The sequence below is a fragment of the Solanum stenotomum genome, chromosome 8, assembly GCF_019186545.1.
Source record: "Solanum stenotomum isolate F172 chromosome 8, ASM1918654v1, whole genome shotgun sequence".
NCBI lineage: Eukaryota > Viridiplantae > Streptophyta > Magnoliopsida > Solanales > Solanaceae > Solanum > Solanum stenotomum.
This window is the reverse complement of record NC_064289.1, coordinates 7,151,900-7,169,832: the sequence shown is the minus strand read 5'-3', so window position 1 is coordinate 7,169,832 and position 17,933 is coordinate 7,151,900. Positions and strand designations below refer to the sequence as shown.

Genomic DNA, 17,933 nt, shown 5'->3' with positions numbered 1-17,933 from the left:
TACAACAGTCCTAAAACTTTTAGACAAACGTTGTTACTATAGAGAGGTTTTGAGTGTAGTACCACACTGAAAGGAAAACAAACGGTAACAGATTAACCAAAAAAATTGTGCTGCTTAAGAACAATGGATTTTGTAACAAATTAGGAATGTCTGTAATCTGCTGTCATTTTCCAGTTCATGATGCGGGAAAAAGAAGAAAAGAACAGGGGGATTTTTCTCAAGGGAGAAAAAACATAAATCTTGCTCAATGTCAACATATACTGAACATAATCAAACATTGAACCAACTAGAATGCAAGATCCTAGTGCATTTCTGTCTTAATCTGACCTAAAATCACAAGCAACAGAAGGGAAGAGCTTGCATTAACGCCATCTATATTTTATCGACCAAATAATGTGGAGGGATATGTCCCTGACCAATGAAAAAATTAATCCCACCACTACCCGAACTCCAAAAAAATAAAATCCGTTGTCCCAAAACATTGAAACTACTAGACCTTCCTAGTATTCACAGTTCCAATTGCAAGCAATAAACATGTCCTATATTTACATCCAACAGCTGCACTATCTACCTGTGTTCATATGGTCACCCCTGGTAATCTGAATACCTATGTTCATATGGTCACCCCTGGCCAAGAACTCTCCTGAGGTCAGATTTCTGTGCTTCTGTGAGCCTTGTTGGATACTTAACATCTATCTTGATTCTCAGATTTCCTTTTTTCCGAGGCTCTTTTGAAATTGGCATCCCTTCATTTGGTACTACTATCTCATGCCCAGGTTTGACAATGTCAGTCAATGGCATAATGAGGTTTCTCCCATCCAGCGTCGTCAGCTCCAGTGTTTTCCCCGTGAGAGCTTCAAGAAGTGAAATCTCTTGATTGACAGTAAGGTCATTACCGTCTCTCACATAGACATGATGAGGTTTTTCCTCGATTACAAACACCAGATCTGCTGGAATGATACCAGGTTCCTCATTTCCTTTTTCAGGAAAAGTTACCTTGGTTCCTTTCTTCCAACCAGGTTTAATATCGATAGTCAATATCTCCTCTAGAGTTCGAAGCTTCCTGCAAAAAGAAGTATATACATATCACAACAAAGTAAAACATGATCTGGATAATCTATCACAATCATAACATTGATGAACATCCTAAATGAAATCAAATTACAGAATGTATGGTCAAATTGCCATCACATAGCACATAGTAGTCAAGTTGTCAACAAACTTTTCTATAGGTTAAAAGATATACAAGATTAAATTATAAATGACATAAACAAAAATAACATACAAACAGCTCATGTCTAAAAACAGGGGTTGGTGAATTACAAAAATTATGTTCCAACAGGGGAAGTTCATTTCTTGATGGACTGTCACCATTAATAATCAAAGAATAGATACCCAACCGAGATTTTAGTACTTAACGAATAATTTATATTCATACTGATACCATAGCCAAATCCAAAGCAACATAAACCATTTCATATAATAACATTTTCTTATCTCATAATCTCAATTTCTTCTGCTGACTTCAGGTAAAAACACCACCAAGAACAACAGATTACCCAATACTTGGCCCCATATTATATTGTCCACGCTCCAGATGTCTACTCCTAGGTGTGGGAGAGGGTGTTAAGTGTCCCACGTTGATGGAGGAAATGGGTCGTTTTCTTATATGGTTTCGGACAATACTCACCACCTCTTGAGCTAGCTTTAGGTTTGAGGTAGGCCCGAGTTCCATTTCTTATAAAGAACCATTTCACTCTTAGGGGTCGTTTGGTAAGATGTATTAGAGAAAATAATACATGTATTAGTCATGCTATTATTTAATCCTTTGTTTGGTAAGATTGTCAGTCTATGTTTAAATAATACATGTATTGGTCATGGTATTATTTAATCCTTGGTTTGGTAGGATTTACAATGTATAAATAATACATGTATTAGTTATACACCTTATTTCATATTATAGGATGTAAAACTAACACATCAAAAATCATAATATTAGCAATACAAGGGTTATTAATACATGGATGGCAAAGTTAAAAACAGAGTTGTCTTTAATACACCAAACCAAACAAAGGATAAGAAATAATCTCAGTATAATGTAGGGATTACAGAATTCAAGTGCCACATTGATTCTTGATAACGATGAAATTGAAGAAAAAGAGGAGGAAGAAGACGATACTAATGAATTTGTGGATCAAGACGTGTCTGAGTATTTCGAAGTACATATTATGCTAGTCCTGAAATGGATATAGATGGCGATGATGAAGAGGAGGAACAAGAAGCATGTGTTATCTGCTTACTTGAATATCAAGATGAAGATACCATTGCCACACTTCAATAATAGTACTGTACTACTATTGAAGAATAAGGTAATGGTATAATAATAATGATGAGAAGAGAGAGCAGATTAAGAGCTTTAAACTAGAAGCATAAAGAGGTTTAGAGCTGAAGGTGCACCGTGTCGTGTCTAATCACCTCTCGCCAATTCTTCCTCAGTCTATGAGAAAGCTAGCTAGTCGCTGGAAATCCAACTTACTGTTGTTTCTTTTACATTGGTTATCCTTACTATTTCCTTTGTCAAAAATTTTCTTTTCTTTGACATTTTCAACTCAGCTTCTTTACTCTTGTATATTTATTTTATTTATTTTTTATGACAAGGGAAACCCGCAGCCGCTACCACATGGTAAAACCCCCGCTCCTATGCAATAGCTCGCAAACCACATAGGAGAGGTAACCCGCACTAGGCCAGCCCGGTGCGACGAGCTCGACCCAGAAGGCAAACCCCTCGCTTTCGCTGGCAAGGGGTTTCGAACTTGAGACCTCCAACATGGAAGTACTGGGCCACCCCGAAGGGTCTTTACTCTTGTATATTTTTTCAAACCAGTTTCGTAAAAATGTTTTTCTTGAGCCAAGAGTATCGGAAACAGCCTCTCTACACCCCACCCTCCCCCAGACCCACTTGTGGGAACACACAGGGTATGTTGTTGTTGTTGTCTTGTTGATCATTTCAAAAAATGTTGCCTCAAAAACGAAGCCATGAGAGATGAGGCTCATGTCTTTGCATCTTGGTGGTAGAACTAAAGCACCACCTAAGCTAGAGGAAAAAGGGACTCACCTACCTTTAACAACACTGCAAACTGAACTGACAATGGAAACAAGATAACCAAATTTACTTTTCAGTTTAGTCCCAATTATCTATGCAATCTTTTCTGAATAATGTGAATAGTAAATGTATTTAAGGGAAGTGACATATTATCTTACTGCAAAATTGGGTGATTAAAGCACTTCCCCTGGGAGGAAAGTATTTGGGGTGAAATTATGGAGGCATGTGTGACACAATGCTAGAGATGAAGTATTTTTTAAGTGATTAATAATTTTTTTTGAGGATTAGTAATGTTGTATTCTTCAGCATTGGGAATGCTGGCCACCATCAGAAACAAGTTACAAAGTAAGTAGACTCTATCTTTACAAAGCTCCTAGAAATTCTACGAACTCCTCTATTTCCTCTATACAGTTCTATTTACACCAAAAAAATAAAGTCTCCAGGCAATTCCATTTCACATCATGGACTGATCTGATTTTGTCTTCAAAACACCTTCGATTTTAAGTGATTAATATTTGAATAAACATCACAAGACTTTGTCTCTCTCCTCTTACCTCCACCCCCAAACTCTCATTTTTTTAACAACTCCCTCTACTTCCTTCTTAGTTCTTTCCTTCGGAGCAACAAAAAGTTATTAAAACTAAAAGCAGGACAACATAGAGTGTTCTTGTTAAACGAGTACCTATTTTGTTATTGACACACTAATGCATGGTTAAGAATTGGCACCACATTTAGGCTACATATATGTAACAATGCTTGAAAAGCTATGCATATCTTTAGCCAAAATATTTACCACAGTAGTTTATTGGAGGATCTATCATTTTTTTTTTGATAAGGTGGGATCTATCATATTTATTTATTATTTTTTTGATAAGGTAGGATCTATCATATTTATTTTTGATACATTAAACAGTCATGCTCAAATTACTAATGATCTTCCCTCCTACTAGAGCTTGGGCTGACTAGTTCGGAATCGAAACCTCAATCGTATCAATCAACTACACCTCAACCAAATCAGTTGGAGTCAACCAGATGAAACCTCTGAATCCATTCCATTCTATTCAAACTTATTTTGCTCTGATACTAAATAATTTGTAATTCAAAAGCAGGAGTTACCTAAACCTTAAAATCTACATGTAGATTATATTAATATCAACTAGTTGGTCACGTTTATATAGTCTCTTTGTTCAATCGTACAACAATATTTTGTAACAAATTTCAATTGGTCAAAAAGTTATGAATAGCATCTGTACAATACTACAAAATGATTGACATAATGTTAAGCCTCAATATTTGCTAAAGTACAAGAATTTTTTTTTGATAAGGTTTAATTTGGTTTATTTAAAAGTTTCAACTCATAAGGGCTATTCCACACATATTTACAAAGTCCTTAAATCTTTGTTTGGTTAGTAATTGATGGTATATGGACTCGCAATGCTGATCCATGAGACAGTCGGGCATCTCTACAAGACAATTGTGATTCCAGGAAAGCTCAAAGAAGATGATTACATAGGAACAAATTTAGCGAATCCAAGGGACACCAGGTTCGACGTTTTTAGCATCTAGGCATTCATTTGGAAGAACGGATGCATCAGTTATTTTGGTTGAAAAACATTGAGAAATCTTCCACAAGTTTACCAATCACCTTTCAACCCTTCTGTAAGCAGCTTTGAGAGGATTATATAGAAACATAACACAGCAACTAACACTACTAGAAAGCAATGGAACTGCTTTGAAGTTTCTCATGCATATGGAAGTGATTTATAGCCAGAAGTAGGTCAAATACCACAGACCAAGATTTCTAATATAAACCCACAGAATAACCATGAAGATCAAGATCTTTGTCGGCAACAGTGCATCACTCTCAGAACCTTTTCTTCCACAAAGGGTCACTGAAGCAAGTCATTTTCCTCTATTGTTGGTGAAGCAAGGTAACCAGGATTCTAAACAGGTCTCCAATCCTTTAGGTTCAGCATAGAGGAAAGATAATGATTGATATTTTCTGAATTATTTTGTTAGCTTCAAATAAAACTTCCTGGAGTGGATTTGGACTTATGTTATTTCCTATTTATAGGATTCTTGTTATTTCTCATTTGTTGGGACTTTGCTACATCAGCCCTCTAATTTAAGAGAGTTGACGTTTATTAATAAAAAAACAGGTTGATATTCATCAAGTTACAGAGATCCAAAACATTCTAAAACAAGTCCCCTGGTCTGCATTTCCCCAAATGAATTGCAAATTCAGCAATCATCGGCAAGTCAAGGAACAAGAACAAAGGCTAAAACTTACCTGATGAGACTGACTTTCCCGTTAATCATCCAGCGACTTAATCCAAATTAGGGACCTTAACAGATTTGTAAATATTCATATTACATTGTTGATGATCTCCTCATCAGTGATTAGCTCTCCGCTTAGATCCAGCTTGCAACTACAACAAAATTTCTTATGTGCATTTCTGCTTTCAAGACGAATCGAGTATTTTAATCCCTCTATTTAAGCCATTGGTATGTCAATCAAGTATCTCTGTTCAAAATTAGCAATTTCTTTCAACTACAACTATAATTTGCAACTAAGCTTTATGGAGCAGTACTTTCTCCAAAAGACTCCTTTCTTTACCATCTTTGGCTATGTTCTACAGTTGAACACCAGAATCATCATCGTACTGATTCTTAAATCTCCTAAAGAAACAATATTCAATTCTTTTAGTTTTCATTTAATCAACATCGTCGGTATGAAGTCAGGCCTACCATGCCTACCCAATATAAGGAGTCCTACCATGCCTACCCTCTATAAGAAGTCCCACCTGCCTTTCACCCCGTCAATGAACCATTCTGTTGAAGTGTGTGACCATCTCATCTAAAAGCTTAAACTGTTAGAGAGAGCACACTTTTATTTTTTGAACTTGAATAGTATAGCCAATTTTGGGACATTTATTTAATTCATAATCTAAGTTAGGGGCTTAGGGGTGTGCACTCTAGGCTATTCTCACCACGCCTCCTCACGTGCGGGCCAGATTCTTTTTCATGGCCAAGCACGTGGAAATTCTTTTTAATTTGGGTGGCAGTACGATTTGATCCCAAGACCTCTGCGGCTCTGCCTGCTCTGATACCATGTTGAAGTGTGTGACCATCTCATCTAAAAGCTTAAGCTATTAGAGAGAGCACACTTTTATTAGTTAATGATATTCTCAACACTTTCAATTTCTACCACATTTTGTCAAAGTTGAAGTCCAATTTTGGCTACCCAATCAACCAGATAAATGTTTCAAGTGAATTCCCAACTAAATTCTTCATCCTATTCTTGAGAGATCTATCAATCGCAGAAGCTATTGAATAATGATTGCCTCTTACCCAAGTGATTTGCCACCTGTTTGGGAGGGAGAGGTCAACCAATTCTAAATCATTTATTAAGTTAGAGTAATCAACTACGTCCGTAACTCCTTATTTCACAAAGTAATAATGTGACATTTAATTCCCCCCAAATCCCAAATTCACAAAGCCCCTTGAAACATAAGTGAAAGCCAAATAAGAGGAATTTTCAACCTATAAGTTGAAGCCCAGATGTTGGGAACCTTGGGTGATCCACATCTTAGTATGCGCAAGTTCCATAGTTTTGATTTTCTATACAGATCATACTTTTTCCACCCCCACAAAAAAAGGTACTTTCCTTTTATGTCGGTTGAGTGAACAAACTAAAAATTCTAAAAACAAATGTCTTTAGTCAGTTTTATTGTCTCACTCTAATAGCTCCCGAATAAATTAATGTGTGCATTAAGATATGAAGACTTCATGTTAAAGCAAGAAGGAAAACACTTTGTCAATACTGACAATTCAGTTGATAGGATAGCAAAGAGAAAGCCAACAGAAGTTATTGTGTTGATTTAAGAGAGAGACCAAGATAGAATGGTATTGCTCTTGGTGGAGTGCTTTACTTTGTAACTCAGCGACATTGTGTCCTCTACTGTGACAAAAGTAAAAGGACTCATTTATCTCTTACAGGAGTTAAAGTGTTATTTCGATTGTGTATCCTTATCATATTGTATGTCATGATTGTAACTAAAATGTTACATTTTATCATTAAATTTGTTGTTATGCAAGAATGGGAAGATACATTTCACATAAAATTTTATCCCCTCTCTGTCCCAGGCATTAGTTCAATTGGCAAAGGTTGAGGAACTTGTGTCTTAGGTCAGGGGTCTGAGCCCTGCGCCAAGGCGCCGTATAATTTAGTTGTCTTCAATCACTAAGCTTTTTGTAGATATGGATACTGATAAACTTGTTAAAGCCTGATGTAACCATGACACAATCTTTGTGCTTTTTTGTTTATAAATGCTCACTTATTATCGAGGAAAATCGCTGAGCTTTTCGTGTAAATTGACAAAGGCATGTGATTTTGACAATACTTTAGAATTCTTAGTCTTTGTATGCAGAATGAGTCTAAATCACTTGCTGATGTGCATTGTTTTGAGCACTTTTTTGGTGCTATGATTGATGAAATGGATTTTACTTTTCCAAATTTGTTACCTTAACCTATAGGTACCGAACATTTGGGGCTTAAATGGCTAAAGTACTGTATATTAATGCATTTACAGTTAATTCTAGACCTAAGTATCACTCTTGGAAGTGAACCTTTTTCTTGACCTAAGAATCACTCTTAGAAGTAAATCTCCTGGATAACACACATTCTTTTGCAATTCATACACTCTGTCCTAAATGCACCAATTTCCAACTAACAACTTCACACATTCATTCGTTTGCAAGTTATACACTTGGTGCTATATGCACGGATTTCCAACTAACAACTTCACAGCATCCAACCAATCTAGCCATCTTCTAAACTCAAAAGGGGTAGTTATGTTCCCTAAGCAAGTACATACTCCATCGTGTAAAGATATAACTGCACTATGAATCTAATGTTTTATCAGGCATTCAACAAAGTATCTCAATCTCACCAATGCACATCAACCGCACCAGATAATAACCAACAAACTAGGCATGAAAAGAAACTTCATTATGATGCGCACACAAACCTCAATAAACTTTGAAAATGCTCTCATGAAGTTCTAACAGCAGATAAAGTAGCCTAGAAACATACTACATCCCCATGCACTGCTCTTATGAAATTCTCAAAAATGCACATATACTTCCTCCATAAATAAAAATCCAATCTTTAACAAAATGCACAAAGAATTCCTCAATAAAAATATAATCTTGCAATTAAAAGAAAGCAAACAGTAACCTAATTCATCAGTAACATATAGCAGTACAATTACACTCGATCAGGCAAGATATTTGCAAAAATTAATGCAGACAAATTGAACATACCCGGAAGCATCTAGAACAGTCCTAGAAATTTTCATCTTTTTCTTGGCCCCTTTATACAAATCCTCCAAACTGCACAACAATGCATTCTCCACCGGCGCAGCCTTTCTTAACCCTCCGGTACCGGAGTTCCCAGCACCGGAAAACTCAGCCCCTCCATTCGTGGTACTCCTAAAAAACCCATCTCGAGTCTTCCTCGCCCTCCCAGTATTCTCCGACGACGATGCCCCAAACAATTCGGCATAAATATCTTCAGCATCTCTGGGATTAAACCGGAACGAAGGATTAGGATGAGGATTCCGCATGTTGTGGGGTCCACCTCTTGGAGGAGGTGGCACCTGACCCGTTTTCAACGCCTCCTCACCGTATAGATCGTAGATCTGACGCTTCTGTGGATCGCTAAGAACATCATAAGCTTCAGAAATTTGCTTGAATTTCGCCTCCGCCTCGTACTTATTGGTGCCGAGGTTCTTATCAGGATGCCAAATCATCGCTAACCGGCGATAAGCTTTACGCAAATCTTCTTCACTGGCGTTACGATTAACCTTGAGTATGTTATAGTAATCGACCCCCATTTTTTCCGGTAGCTATTGCTGTTTCTTCAGATGAAATTGGAAGGGTAAATGGGCGTGTGGAATTTCAGGCAGTGTGTGTAGGCTCGTCTTCGCTAAGGACTAATTTAACCATTTGACTCTTTGAGCTTTTTATTTTTTGGCGCAAGTGAATAGTATAGCCAATTTTGGGACATTTATTTAATTCATAATCTTTAGGGGCTAGGGGGTGCACTATTTAGATTAGGGATGGCAATGGGGCAGAGCGAAAATAGAGCAGGGCAAGTTTTATCATTTGCAGGGTAGGGTAAGTTATAGCTTTTGCGAGTTTGGAGCGGAGCGGGGTGAATTTAACTATATATTTTCAAAATTCTCGCGAGGCGAGGCGGGGGCGGGTTTAAGGTAAAAGTCTTGTAAATTCGTTGATCTACACTAACTTTTGCATCAGTTTTTGATCTATTTGGTTACTGTTTGGTGTTTTTTTTCCTTCAAGTTGAAAAAATGTTTTTTAATAGCCAATAAATTAGAAAGGAAAAAAAGCTTGTTAGACATATTTTGTTTCTTTTTTACTACATTCAGTAATTTGTTAATTACATCATATAATCAATTCAAAATTATCAAGAAAAAAAAATTACTGATTGTTTGGAACAATATTAATATATTGATTGTAGAGGTTAAAAAAACTATTAAGCAATTAAAATAATTTAAATTTTTTGGTTAAATACTTATTGCATCTAATAGTTGAAACTTTTTAGGAGTGCGGGGCAGGGCAAAGCGTGTTTATGTAGGGTGGGGCGGGGTGGGTTGAAACCAATAAATGATGCTATGTGGGGCGGGGCGGAGTGGGTTATAATTTNCTAACTAAGACCCAAACTATTAGACTCAAGTCTGCTACTCCAGTCTACAGGGATTTAAGTCGACGAGCGACATCGGGGCAAAACTAAGGCCTATCGGATCTGAATCATATATTTCTAAGGCAAGCCCTAGTCAAACCTAAACTAAGGCCCAATAAGCTTCAAATAAACAGTAATTAAGCATGCAAGCACTCCACATAGCGATGAGGGTCAATTAATAACACAAAACATGCTCATAGTTACCCGATAATTCTCGAAATAGGCCGAAAACATAATTTTTAAACACATATACGTGATTCAATAACTACCCAACCCAAATCCCTACCTGTAGGCCGATCACACGCGCTCCAAAATCACTTCTCCAGAGCTTCCCTATTCGAACGGCCTCAAAACGCTGCCCCGCTATAAAAAATAGAGTCACAACGTTATTACGGTCATTTAGACACCAAAATCAATATGTACAAATAAAGATCTCTCCCAGAACCTGGAAGTCACTAGTACAGAGCTACTAACAAAACGAAGCTACCGCACTTTGAATCGCCTAATTCGGATGAAAGATGAAAGAGTTATGAGGGTTTGAAGTTTGGAAAAATCTTTTAGTTTGCTTCCGCCTATTTATGTTGTTATCTTAAATTTTTCCTACTCTTGTTTAGTTTCTGCCCTCAGACCCATTACTTGTTGTTCCGGGTTACGGGTTGACTTACCTACTGGTGGGTTATAGTAGGTGCCATCATGATTCGAGGAATCGGGTCGTGACTCTCTCTTTATATATATTATTATATATTTAAAGTTTGAACTACTTATATTTATTGATGCTGATATATTCAAATTCTTTTAATAACATTTTATTTAAGCTTTTTTTATTTGAAACGTAATATGATATTTAATTTACTTTATGAAATCTGGTATATATGAGTTACTAAAATAATTTATTTGACAATATCGATAGAGTTAATATACATCAAATTGATGTATTATATATTTAAATCACCAATTTCAATTTATATATATATTTATATATTTATTTGAATCACACTATTTTATAGTAACAAAATAAGAAGAAGGAAAAGAAAAAGAATGAATAATATTTTTATTTAAAATTTCTCTCTCTCTGTCACGACCCGATTCCTCGAATCATGATGGCACCTACTATACCCACCAGTAGGTAAGCCAACCTGTAACCCGGAACAACAAGTAATGGGTGGTATGAGGGTAGAAACTAAACAAGAGCAGGCAAAATTTAAGATAACAACATAAATAGGTGGAAGCAAACTAAAACATATATACAAATAAAGATCCCTCTCAGAACCTAGAAGTCACTAGTACAGAGCTACTAACAAAACGAGTACAAGTCCCAAAAGTGGACCACATAGACTGGCTGTCTCAAAAGGTAAAAGACAAGTCTATATACACAGATGGAGACTGAAATAGTACAAAATGCCGTGTGCTCACCCCGTCTCCGGATCAGACTACTCCAAACTGGATCAACGCTGGCCACTGGTGCTCGGACCTGTATCATGAAACAGATGCAGAGTGTAGCATAAGTACCAAAACAACAGGTACCCAGTAGGCATCATAGGTCGACTGAACTCGAAAAATAAAGACAATATGAAAAGAAGAAATAACACAAACCGAAGTCAAGAACGAAAATCTAACTAACAATGAAATGCACACGAGTAATCTATAAGCTAACTACACCTAACTGGACCTAACTGGACCCCATAAGCCCAGAAGGTACACTCGTGCGCAAGTTAAATAAAAACCCGAACGGACCCCCATAAGTCCGACGAGTACACAAAATAACTATAACTAAAGAGAATTGCATATAAGAACCCAAGAACGGAGAACATCGAACCAGAACCTCAACCCTAATTAGTAGAATCTGACAGTACGAAGGCCGGACCTCGAACCGGATGCTCACCAGAAGTACCCAAGTAACCAATCACAAATATCAAGTATATGAGGCCAAAACTCTAACCGGATGCTTTATCTAAGTATCTGGGCAATAGAGGCCGGACCTTAAACCGGATGCTCTATATAAGTATCTGGGCGATAGAGGTCGGACCTTAAACTGGATGCTCTATATAAGTAACTGGGCAATAGAGGCCGGACCTTAAACCGGTTGCTCTATAAAGGTGCCAATGTAACTGCTGAAAGAATCCTAATCGATCCATGCTCATAAATGTCCGTGGAACGCCGTCCATACTTAGCCAATCAATGTAAGTCCTTGGAATCGAATCGAAAATCAAATTCAAGTCGCGAAGTAGAACTAGCATCGTCGACTTAACTCGTGAAGCCGTAACATCGGGGAAATAAGGATAACTATCGTCGGAGCAAGCGTATCGCCTAACTAAGACCCAAACTATTAGACTCAAGTCTGCTACTCCAGTCTACAGGGATTTAAGTCGACGAGCGACATCGGGGCAAAACTAAGGCCTATCGGATCTGAATCATATATTTCTAAGGCAAGCCCTAGTCAAACCTAAACTAAGGCCCAATAAGCTTCAAATAAACAGTAATTAAGCATGCAAGCACTCCACATAGCGATGAGGGTCAATTAATAACACAAAACATGCTCATAGTTACCCGATAATTCTCGAAATAGGCCGAAAACATAATTTTTAAACACATATACGTGATTCAATAACTACCCAACCCAAATCCCTACCTGTAGGCCGATCACACGCGCTCCAAAATCACTTCTCCAGAGCTTCCCTATTCGAACGGCCTCAAAACGCTGCCCCGCTATAAAAAATAGAGTCACAACGTTATTACGGTCATTTAGACACCAAAATCAATATGTACAAATAAAGATCTCTCCCAGAACCTGGAAGTCACTAGTACAGAGCTACTAACAAAACGAAGCTACCGCACTTTGAATCGCCTAATTCGGATGAAAGATGAAAGAGTTATGAGGGTTTGAAGTTTGGAAAAATCTTTTAGTTTGCTTCCGCCTATTTATGTTGTTATCTTAAATTTTTCCTACTCTTGTTTAGTTTCTGCCCTCAGACCCATTACTTGTTGTTCCGGGTTACGGGTTGACTTACCTACTGGTGGGTTATAGTAGGTGCCATCATGATTCGAGGAATCGGGTCGTGACTCTCTCTTTATATATATTATTATATATTTAAAGTTTGAACTACTTATATTTATTGATGCTGATATATTCAAATTCTTTTAATAACATTTTATTTAAGCTTTTTTTATTTGAAACGTAATATGATATTTAATTTACTTTATGAAATCTGGTATATATGAGTTACTAAAATAATTTATTTGACAATATCGATAGAGTTAATATACATCAAATTGATGTATTATATATTTAAATCACCAATTTCAATTTATATATATATTTATTTATTTATTTGAATCACACTATTTTATAGTAACAAAATAAGAAGGAAAAGAAAAAGAATGAATAATATTCTTATTTAAAATTAGGAAAAGGGTCTGAAATATATCTGAACTTTGATCGAAATTGTAGTAACGATACCAAACTTTGAAAAGGACCTTTTACCCCCTACACTATTTAATAGTGTATTTTAAAGGTATATATATATCCATGTGGACATCATAAATATTGCATAATTATAAATAATGTGTCCACGTTGGCACATATATACCTTTTAAATACACTATTAAATAGTGCAGGGGTAAAAGGTCCTCCATAAAGTTTGGTATCGTAACAATAATTTCGACCAAAGATGAAGTATTTTTCAAACCCTTTTTCCTTTAAAATTTATCTAATTAATTCATTTACAAGTTACCACTTCTGAATATATATATATATATATATATAACTCTGATGATTATACTGGGATCTTTTAGAGTTAAAATTGCTCTTTCATGATTTTGTTCCCATTTTTCTAATGGATTTTCTCCATAAGATTTTTGTAAGTTTTCTTTAATTTTTTCTAAATTAAGACACTTACAAGTTATCTTTCTTAGATTCTCTATTCATTTTTAGTCAGATTCTTCTGAACTACTAGAATATTCTTCATAGATTTCATCAAAGAAATCATCACTTTCTATAGATTTTATTGATTCAAGTTCTGAATCAATTTCTATTCTATCAATTTTAGAGATTTTCACTCTTCTTTTGTTACATTCGTAACTTTTATGGCCTTCTTCACCATAGTTATAGCATTTGCATTTATCCGTTGGTTTGGTTTTTGGAAATTCTTTTTTCTTTTTATAGTATCTTTTTCTTGGTACATGCTTCTGTTTTGAGAAGTTTTTTATTTTTATTAACCCTTTTTTGAGTTGTTTCCTTTTTTTGTAAGGTTTATCATCACATCCCCATTGGGTAGATGCTTTGGTATCATTACAATAAATTTGAGTATTTATTCTTTTAGCTTTTCTTTGGATGTTATGAGACATGCAAAGTTGACCAAGTCTATTTTTAAGGAAACTTATTCTCTGTCCTAGAGTATCTCCTTTTTTATCTTCCTTTTCATATTCTTCTCTGAAGTATTTTGCCCAGAAGCCTGGTAATTTTTTGTAGTATTTTTTCAGATAGGGTAACATTTCTTTACCGCTGTCAAAAATCTTGTAGTAATATTCTTCGAATTCACATGTGTATTCTTGAATATAACTCATTTTACAAATTTGTAGTTTTTCTAATTGCTCTTTAGCAATAGTTCTGATTGCTTCTTTGTTTTCTTTTATATTTCCTTGTCCACCAAAGAATTCATTTGCAATATATTGTTTTAAATTTGTTATACCTTCTTGTACATAATTTTTTAATCCTTCTAAGGTATCTTGTTTAATTATTTTTTCTGCATCTTCAGTTAATCCTGCAAACCAGTCATTTACTTTTCCGATAAAAGTATTTATCATGATGATATATTTTTCTTCATCTGTATAATTTCATTTTCCTAATAGGAAATATAGAAGCATATTTTGAGACCATAGATCTAGGCTATCTTCTGGATCTCTTTTACATTCTAAATCTAGAAATTGTGCTCCGATATCTCCTGTTGGGAGTCTATTGGGCATAAATCTTGATTTATCATTATTGTGGAAATGTTTTGAAAAATCATTTTCCTTTTTTGCTTTATTTGCAAAATTTCTATTATCCTTTTCTGGCTCTTGCCATTCTTGTTTCATTGAAGTGCTTGCTTCAAATTTTCCTTGGGGTCCTCCTGTTTCCCCTTTGTTCATGAATACATTCAATTCTTCAGAAAGACTTAGGTCTTCCATTGAATAAACTAATTCATCAAGTTCATTCATTGTTCATGAAGTTCATTCGTTTTTTGTTCTTCTTCTTCCTTAGAATTAATTTCTTCAGAATTACCTTCTAAGTTAGTTTCTAGATTATATAAATCTTTTTCTTTTAATTTTTGTTTTTCAAGAAATTTATGGATTAAAATTTCAACCATGCTTCCTTTTTGATAAGTGCTTCCACTTGCTTGTTTTTTTGACAAAAGTTCTTTAATATATTTTTGACTTACTTTTCTGTCAAAATTTTCTGTTTTTTCTATTATTTTTGTAATTCTTCCTGGAAGATTTTCTTTAATATAGTTTATTTCTATTTCTATCATTTTTAACCTCAAGGTTAGCTGTTTTTGACTTTCGATTAAATCTTTTAAGAGTTCTGAGACTTCTTTTAGACTCATTTTATTCTGAATAATATTCAAAAATGTCAATCATGTTTGTTTCACTATGGAAACTATATGAATTATATATTAATTCTTTTCTTTCTTCCTCTTTTTTAATTCTAAGAGCTTCTTTAAAGACTATTTTTCTTTTTAGGTCTTCATCTAAATTTTTTATTACCTTTAGTATTGTTACTAAAGTTTCATATTCTATATACCATAAAGGTTTTACTAAGTTCATTCTTTTAGTTTATATATATATATATATAAACAATTAAATAGATTGCGCATGAAATGCTCGTTTCTTTCTTTAAGAGGAATGGATCTAATTAATTTGATTTTGCACTACAAAAATTTATTTTGTATTACGACATTTGTAACTTTTATGGACGTTGTATCACAAAGTTTTGAGTCACAATATTTGGATTCCGTTTGAAGTTTCATATTTCAAGTGATTTTAAGCTAAATTAATTTTTTAACATTTTTTAAGTGTTTGAATAAGTTAAAAAAATTGTTATAAACACTTAGTTTTAAGCTAAAATGTTAAAAATAAGTTAAAAAAATTTATAAATTAGAATTTCTAACTTATGACTTTTAGCTTATAAATTAAAAATGAAAAGTTAATTCAAATAAACTCTAATATCCATGGTTATTCAATTGAAAACTTATATTTCCTAGTTAACCACTTCATTACCTATCAGAAAAAATGTGTTGGTACTTTTGTGTGTGCTTCTACAAAAATCTACATATAATGCGTCAACTAACATATTTTGAGAGACAAAAACATAAACTGATATAGAATTTGCACTATTTTTCTCTTAAAATATGTATAATTCTTTTTTAGAGAAATCACAATCGCTAACAACAATAATATCTAGTATAATCTCATATATGAGATATATTAAAGTAGTATGTATGAAATACTATTCCTACCTGGTGAGGATAGAAAAATTACTTTTGAAAAAATATGAGAAAAATACAATCATAAAGAAATCATTGAAAATAAGTTCATACAAGGAAAAGTTTAAAAATACATTCTCATGCTATTAGTATTTGCATCAAAATAATGAAGAACATAGTGCATACATGATGTGTATCTTTGATATACACTTACAAGTTTTATTACTTGATTATATTTGATTAATATGTATTTCAACTTAAATTTATTATTCAACTGTAATAAACTTATATTATTGTTAAGAAATTCGATAACGAGTTTTAATTTTTTTTTTTGTTCATATGATTAGATCAACCTTTTTTCACAGTTGATAACCTTCTTCCACATATATAAATTTGTTTCTATGTGTGTTAAAATTTATGTAAATCAATATTTATATGTTGATTCTCATTTGTTATGGAATTGAATTAATATGTTTTTGATCCGCTAGTAAGGCTCTTTACTGAAGAAAATAGGATCTTCGATCAGAGTATCGGGAAGTTAAGATTGCAAAGGGGATGAATTAAAGACGACTTCTCTCACGAGGTATGGTATGGAGCTAATCCAAATGCTCCGCCAGCCATTCCTCATACTGAACAGATTAAGGCGATGTGAATCTAGCCTTGCGATTGAGACTGCCGAGCCTAACAACCCTTTTCTATTTTTCTTAGAGGGATTTCTCACTCTTGATTATGAAAATTACTTCAGCTTTAAAAATCTAAGTAGTGTTTTAAAAGACTCTGTTGAGACTCGCCCTGGGGCGGGACTCTAGCAAAACGCCCCGAGACTCAAGTGTGGGGCTTAGTTCTATAAGACTTACGCCCTAAGCGCTCGACTGTACGCTCTAAGCACGTCCAACACTCTGGGCTTGCCTATCAGATCTTAGACAAATTATGCGTTAAAATATTTAGTTAACATTGTTGACCATCATTATTCCTGAATAAATGAATGATACTTCATAATTTTTAAATCTATAGAGAGAAGATAATTGAGAGTAGTGTTTTCAAAAACATTTTTGGAGCGAGTCTCGGGGTTGGGCGTACTAAAAATGCTCCAGGGTGTAAATTAAAGACATAGATCCATAAGGCGTAGGTTCTAAAATTTGAGGCGTAAGCCTCAAGCGTAAAAACGTAAGTCCTGCTGGGAGTAATAACGTAGGTCTAGACGTTTTTAATTTATTTTTTAAACCTTTTTTGCTTTAAATCATATTTTTTTTATTATTGGTGTAATGATATTTTTCAAATAGTAATTATAATTTATTTTTTTTTTGCTTCATTATTGATTATTAATACTTATCTCAAATAAAATCATAATATAATTTCTATATATTATAGGTTATTTATAAAATTTATTTGTAAAATCATTGAAAGGTTTACTTTTGCTTATTTTATTAGTAATAAAACTATAAAATTGAATATACATGAGACTACACCCCGTAGATCCATGAGACTTACGCCTCGTGTCTCGAGACTTACGTCTCTCCCCATACCGTATAAAACGTCTCGCCTTACGCCCCCTCTTTTTAAAACACTAGATTCAATTTTATCTTCACTTATAAATAATAAA

The 17,933-nt window shown here is 34.5% G+C and overlaps 1 protein-coding gene across 1 annotated transcript; it reads right to left on the bottom strand.

Annotated features, from left to right (window-relative positions):
* Positions 1 to 211: 211 nt before the first annotated feature.
* On the bottom strand, positions 212 to 9,066 carry LOC125874615 (uncharacterized). Its single transcript, XM_049555529.1, has 2 exons — positions 8,429 to 9,066; positions 212 to 1,063 (listed from the first exon to the last, which is right to left on the bottom strand). Exons 1-2 carry the CDS (start codon positions 8,998 to 9,000, stop codon positions 622 to 624), a joined length of 1,014 nt encoding a protein of 337 aa, XP_049411486.1. The 5' UTR covers positions 9,001 to 9,066; the 3' UTR covers positions 212 to 621.
* Positions 9,067 to 17,933: the final 8,867 nt, after the last annotated feature.